General features: G+C 48.3%; 1 protein-coding gene across 1 annotated transcript in view; it reads right to left on the bottom strand.

Moving 5' to 3' along the window:
* LOC106809006 (epidermal growth factor receptor kinase substrate 8-like) overlaps positions 1 to 7,572 on the bottom strand; it is a 47,046-nt gene that overhangs the window by 25,036 nt on the left and 14,438 nt on the right. The window contains exon 4 of the mRNA XM_014811945.1: positions 5,786 to 5,884. Within this exon, the coding sequence (XP_014667431.1) occupies positions 5,786 to 5,884 (99 nt within the window). The remainder of the gene's footprint in view (positions 1 to 5,785; positions 5,885 to 7,572) is intronic.

Below are 7,572 nucleotides of genomic sequence, written 5' to 3' on the forward strand. Positions count from 1 at the left end.
TTACGAACTGATTGACGCAATAGTAATCAACATTGCTCTAACTTCTGCTGTCAGTTCCATCTACAGAGAAATACAAACTTTTAAATTTGACTACGTTCCTACGAATTTTTTCTATTGGCTAAATATCTTGTTAAAATTTTGTTGCCATTTTTTTTACATTAAAAGTAAGGAACTAACGCGGACTAACGTATCGCTCAAATTCTTTACTTTGATAAGATTGTTTCTCAACTACGTTAAAATCCAAAACACCTGCGGACGATTTGATATTGTGCTTCCTGACATTAATTACTTGCTAATTGGGCTATGTGTATGCAGTCACGGTTGTATGTTCACAATCGAACAATAAAAAAAAAAAAAAAAAAAAAAAAAAAAAAAAAAAAAAAAAAAAAAAAAAAAATAAAAAAAAAAAATTATAGTAAAATAAGAAGTATAACGGCCAGAATTTAACCATAAAAAGTGAACAGAAATTACTTATATTTTCCCGTGAAAAAGTGGAAATATTTGTTTAATTTTTTAATATTTACGGTGACGTAATCACTTTAAAGCTCCGCATTTCGCCGGAAGATTGCGCAGAAATTAATGGAACCTATAGCGTTATTGCGCTGCGACACAAGTCAGTTCTCCCAGTATGGTACTAACGTTTTCATCAATGTTTACAGGTCCAAACTGTTCGAGATTTCTTTGCGTACATCGTTGATAGTTGCGAAACCAGGGGCCCGTTCTCAGAAACAAAATTAGTCTTAACATCGCCGGTTTCTCTCGGAGAAACATCCTCTCAAATTTCCTCGTAACAAACACGAGTAAATGTAATACATTTCTGTCTACAAGAAAGATTTCATGTTAAAACTAATCATGAAACGAGTTAACATTGTTTCTGACAGCGGCCCTCCTGAGCGTAGCCCCCCCCCCCGAGGGCACACCGCTCACTCACACAGTTGTCTCACACAAAGGAAGCCAATTAACCCCAACAACAACAACAACAACAACAACAACAACAACAACAACAACAACAACGAACTAAACGATATGACACATAATTTATAGCATTTCTAAAACAGGCTTTGCTGAAGGTGCTTAAAACGAAGTGCTAGTTCCCGGTCGATAGCCTGAGTAGTCTGAGGATGTGTAATGTTGATTAGGTTGATTAGGTAATGTTGATAGGTAATTGTGACGTAGTCTGGTAAGGTAGGTCTGGTGGGTCAGGTAGGTCTGGTGGGTCAGGTAGGTCTGGTGGGTCAGGTAGGTCTGGTGGGTCAGGTAGGTCTGGTGGGTCTGGTGGGTCAGGTAGGTCTGCGTGGTCAGGGTAGTCGGTCTGGTGGTCAGGTAGGTCTGGTGGGTCAGGTAGGTCTGGTGGCGCCTCAGGTAGTCATGCGGTAGTCGGTGGGTCAGTAGTCCCAGACAGAAGCTGACCCACCACTCTCATCGCTGCTGCCACCTAGCATTCACAATCACACACACGCACGCACGCACGCACACGCACGCACGCACGCCACACAGACACACACACGCACTCACACACACACACACACACACACACACAACACACACACACACACACACCACACACACACGCACGCACGCAGCCACGCCTGCCGCGCCGCGCGCTGCTGCTGTCGGCACGCACGCACACATACTCACACACGCACAACATAACTTCAACACACACACACACACACACACACACACACACACACACACACACGCACACGCACACACGCACCCCCTCCCCCACACACACGCACCAACAATTAATCACACACAGAGATATCATCAGTTATTCGATTCGAAACGCGTGTCACGATCACACACAGGGCCAGATCAATCGGTCGGTGTTCTTTCATCAATCTACAGAGGATGTGACATTGACACGCGCGGGAGAAATACAGCGAGGAGAAAGACGAGCAGTGTTCGGTTTATCACTACGGCTATGCTACAGACAAGCGATGGATTGATGACGTGCCATCGATGGGGCCCCGCGAACTTCACGGCAAATTCATAAATCAGATACGCTCGAAGGCCGTCTCTGCTGCTACAGCTTTGGAACTGTCAACACCGGCGCTGCAGACAATGGCAGATGTGCATTAAACTACACCTCTGGCACTAAAAGGAGGAACAGCGAGAGAAGACTGTTACGCAGAGTGAAATGTGGGGGAAGGTTGTCACGAAGGCGCTTTTCATTTTCAATTAATTTTGATATTTATTGTCGAGTATATAGTCACTGACAGTGACATCAACGTTAGGAACTTTAAATGATCACGGTTCGCTTGCTGTGTGTTTGCTGTCTAACATATCGCTGCATATCCACCGCGAGGTCAAGATTTATGTGTGGGATTAGTCTTCATTAATTAAATAATAATAAATTAATAAATAATAAAATAATAATATTTAATTATTTATGCTATATTTTCGAGTTAGGATAATTCTGGCTTGCTTTGCTATGAGCCCATGATAATTTAATTTAATATTTTCTTCCTTTCTTACGATCTCCCCCCCCCCTCTCTCTCTTTCCATCCATACCTCACTTATCCCCCCCCCCTGTCCAGCTCGATCTTTTTAGATTCCCCTCTAATTCTCTCTCCGTTACTCAACTCTTTCTTTCTTTCTTTCTCTTCTCTTTCCTCTTCTTTCCCATTCCAGACCGTAACTGCAACCACCCTTCCCCCTCTTCTCTTCTTATCGCGCAACATTCCAGTTTCCTCTCCCGCGTACAAGTTTGACCCTTGCACTCGCAGCAGCAAATAGGCAGCAGGTTAGCTGTCTTGTAGTTACCACCTACTATATAGATAGATACACGGCCAACTGTAGGCACTTAACCTTGTAATAACCGTAGGCATTTGTTATATCCTTGTAATGTGTTTCGGCGTAAGCACGTGAGAAAGCTAACACGCCTCCGCAAATAAATGGATCTGCGTGTTTTTTTTATACGTCGCAGTAGCACGTGGTGAAACAGCAGCCATTTCGTAACCGGTGTTCAAGGCCCGCACCATAAATCAGTCCACGGCTGCCCCACCTCCGAAGCATGTGATCATAACTTATCAATAATATCAATGCTATCTGCCGATTGAGAAAGTTCGGTAGTTTAGAACGTGCATAAACCAATGTTTACATTTAGTTTTATCTGCTTTCGCTCGTGCTGCATTGACAAGCTGCTATCCATGCGTCCACTCATCTATGATGGCTGACAATTCCTGGCTATCACACAGATATATGTATATCTCAATGACAGTTCCCCTCAAATTCAATTACAAGTCGGCGTATCTCGTCTATCGATCTACCCCTCAGTGTTGTTGAAGACAGGTGGATTTTCAATTACCTTCGCATTGATGCCATTAGAGATAGTTGCATCTCATTTACATCTCACTCTCACCTCGTTAACGATGTAAGCTTATTATTGCTACAGAGTTAAATTGCCCGTTATTTAAATTTAAATTTCGTTAAAGACACACCTTATTGAATTATCATCTCAAATGTGGTGAAAAGTTTCACATATCTCATTTAGTTGTTGGCACCTATATGCACTGCAGACTTCACCTGCGTGCGTCGACCAAACTGCGCGTGCGCGGGGGGGGGACGACAGGGAAGGGGGGAGGTTTGTCATGCAGCTCACGTTATTCCACAGCAAACCGGATTGTAAACTACGCTGTACCGAAAACCAACCACACGACCCTACTTTTATGACGCCCCGTCTGACAAACTGGTATTTTTAATAAGCGCTTATACTTGTGTGGTCAAATGTGGCAATCCGTGGCACAACTTCACACCTAGGGAAGCGCCACCCGGGGTGATACTCCATTAGGAGTGTTCCCAACGTTAAGGTCATGTCATGGTCATGGTCATGGTCATGGTCATATATTAGTTTGTGGTTTAATGTCATTTAGGTTAGGGTTAGGGTTAGGGTTAGGATTATCAATCATTATTCATTAATCATTAATGATATCAAAGTTGGGAACACTCCTAATGGAGCGTTAGCCGGCACCCGGTGCATACACCACGTACATTGCTGCATGTATTGTATACGTGGTGACTGTTTGCTCCCTTCATGGAGATCGCCCTCTGTCCTGTAGCTCAACAGTCTGTGGTTCGCAGTCATAGGTACAGGACATCATACGAGCGCACGCATGCATACACACACACATACACGCACACACGCACAACAGCACGCACGCACGCCACACACGATGCATACACCAGACAACACACACACACACGCTATGCCATAGCTACACACACACACACACACACACACACACACACACACCACACACACGCACGCACACACGTGCGTGCATGCATACACACACAACACAACGCTCACACACGCACACCACGCATCGCAATACACAGACATACACACATCACACACACACACACACACACACACACGACGCACGCACGCACGCGCGCGCATGCATACACACACCGCACGCACGCATGCATACACAGACCATACACACACACACACGACGCCACACACGCACGCGCAATGCATCACACACAATAGACACACACAAAGCACACGCACACGCACACTCACACGCACACGCACACTGCACACGCACACGCACACACCACACACACACGACACACACACACACGCCACGCACGCACGCACGCCACGAATGATTAAATGTGACGAATAAATCAACTTGGGTGCAGAGTGCAGACATCTATAAAAAAACATCCATGTACGTAACACGCCTTGACAAGGCAAAGAGATCCGCGTTCAGATAGAGGCCGTGTTGTGTAAACTAGGGCTGCATGCAGGAGCCAATATTTGACAACGGCTACACGCACGCACGCACGCAACGCGGCGCACGCCCCACGGCACGCACGCACGCACGCACGCACACAGACACAGGGACAAGTCACGCCAACCGAGAAAACAAACACCCCTACAAAAACAAGACCCCACCCCCAGCATACTCGGATTCAAGGGGGAGGGATGCAGTCGGCGCACGCCCCCCTCCCCCGTTATATTTTGCCACGGAACATTTTTTGCCCATCCAATGTCGTGTCGCGAATTGTCAATTGTCGCCGTCAGATCCACCATACGGCACCTATTTGCGGTCTACCCGCAGCTTATCAAACATACAAATTGCATCTACTCATTGCATCTATTCACTCTTGATGGACAAGAGTATTTGGGAGGGTAGACAAAGGTATTTCGTGCCGAGGGTGGGCAGGCACCCGGACTTTTGCCGAGGGTGAAGGCCAGCGTATATTTAGCGAGCGCGTAGGCAGGGGTATTTGGAGGGTAGGCGAGGGGTATTTGGAGGGTAGGAGTGGGCATTTGGGGAGTAGGCCAGGGGTATTTGCGGAGGGTGGGCAGAGTATTTCGGTGAGGGTAGGGTAGTGGGTATTTAGCGGAGGGTGGGCAGGAGTATTTGATGGTGAGCGGTGGGCAGGACGAGTCACTTGGGAGGATGGGCAGGGGTATTTGGCGAGGCGCTAGGCAGGTGCGTATTTGGAGGGTAGCAGGGGTATTCCTGGAGGGTAGACAAAGGTATTTGGGAGGGTAGGCAGGGGTATTTGGGAGGGTAGGCAGGGGTATTTGGGAGGGTAGGCAGGGGTATTTGGGAGGGTGGGCAGAAGGGGTGTAAGGGCTGAGGGTGATCAGGCGTGGGCAGGTGTGTTTGGGTGACGTTGGGTGTGCGCAGGTGTGAAGGTGCGCGGCGTGGCCGTCAACACCATAGCACTCAAAGGTGACGCTACCGGACTGACGCAACCAACCAACAAACACCCACCACCCCGAGCTGCCCCGCGTGACAGAAACGTGACGTCTTACCCCTGCGCTGTGCACCGACGGCCTGTGAGCGGTGGCAGTGTCGTCGATTTTGCGGGTAGGTGTGCGCGTCCTCATCCCTGCTCACGTTGCTCTGCTGATCTGTAACACAGACCAAGCGACGCACACGTCAGTCAGTATCGAATCCTCACCTTATCATGACACATACACACAGAGTGACCTTAGTGTGACAACCGTGGACGCGAGATGTCAGTGACGAAGCCACCACACCTTACACTTGACACATACAACAGTTGACACATTCATGACACCTACACAGAGTGACCATAGTGTGACAACGACGCACGCGAGATGTCAGTCAGGTGACGAAGCCACCACACCTTACACTTGACACATACAACAGTTGACACATTCATGACACCTACACAGAGTGACCATAGTGTGACAACGACGCACGCGAGATGTCAGTCAGGTGACGAAGCCACCACACCTTACACTTGACACATACAACAGTTGACACATTCATGACACATACACACAGAGTGACCTTAGTGTGACAACCGTGGACGCGAGATGTCAGTGACGAAGCCACCACACCTTACACTTGACACATACAACAGTTGACACATTCATGACACCTACACAGAGTGACCATAGTGTGACAACGACGCACGCGAGATGTCAGTCAGGTGACGAAGCCACCACACCTTACACTTGACACATACAACAGTTGACACATTCATGACACCTACACAGAGTGACCATATAGTGTGACAACGACGCACGCGAGATGTCAGTCAGGTGACGAAGCCACCACACCTTACACTTGACACATACAATACATGACACATACACAGAGTGACCTTATGGCAGATTTCGATGGACCTCGACAATCAATGATGCCCTCGATCTCAGGGCAACATTTCTTTTTGCGGTCCACACAACTCTATGTTGCCCTTACAACTCGGGCAACGACTGTCTAATATACAACCGTAAATAGGTTACCGTTGCCTCTGCTCACCTAATATATGGGAAGTGGCTGGTGCAAAGAAATCCACATGAATTACACCCCCTTTAATAATATTTTGCTTGCGTATTGCGAACAAAAGAAGGCTACCAAGTCAAGGATAGGGTTTACGGTTCGTGGAGACTGGAGACCCACACCCCCATGCACCCACCCGCTGGCCAACAACGTAAAACACGATGCTAGCAGTGGTGGAGCAAGGTTCGATTGGGTGGCGGGGTGGGTGGGGTGGGGGGAATTGCTGCAACAGCGCTCAAAACACGATGCTAGCAGTGGTGGAGCAAGGTTCGGTCGGGTGGCGGGGTGGGTTGCTTGGCTGCAACAGCGCTCAGTCGTAATGCTTTGTTATCAGATCGTAAATACATCCCTCCTTGCTGCCACCACCTCACTCCCTCCCTTCACCCGTGTAGCAGCAGTCAAGCGTGTGACGTTCGAGCCCTCACGAGCTCCCGCCCTTTACAAACACCGTTTTTCGGGTAGTGCAAACACTTGCAGCGAGAGAGAGAGAGTGAGAGAGAGACAGCGAGAGAGACAGCGAGAGAGAGAGAGAGATAGCACGAGAGCGAGAATGAGCGCGAGATAGCAAGAGAGCGTGAGTGAGAAAGAGAGAGAGAGAGAGACAGCGAGATCGAGAACGCGAGAGAGAGCGCGCGCAGGGGAGAGAGAGAGAGAGAGCGCGAGAGAGAGAGAGAGAGAGCGAGAGAGCGCGCGCGAGAAAGAGACAGAGAGCAAGAGAGAGAGAGAGAGAGAGACAGAGAGAGAGGGGGGATGGCACGCTTTAACATTTATGCACGCCGGCAGGCCA

Source organism: Priapulus caudatus, unplaced genomic scaffold (assembly GCF_000485595.1).
Source record: "Priapulus caudatus unplaced genomic scaffold, Priapulus_caudatus-5.0.1 Scaffold322, whole genome shotgun sequence".
Taxonomy (NCBI): domain Eukaryota; kingdom Metazoa; phylum Priapulida; class Priapulimorpha; order Priapulimorphida; family Priapulidae; genus Priapulus; species Priapulus caudatus.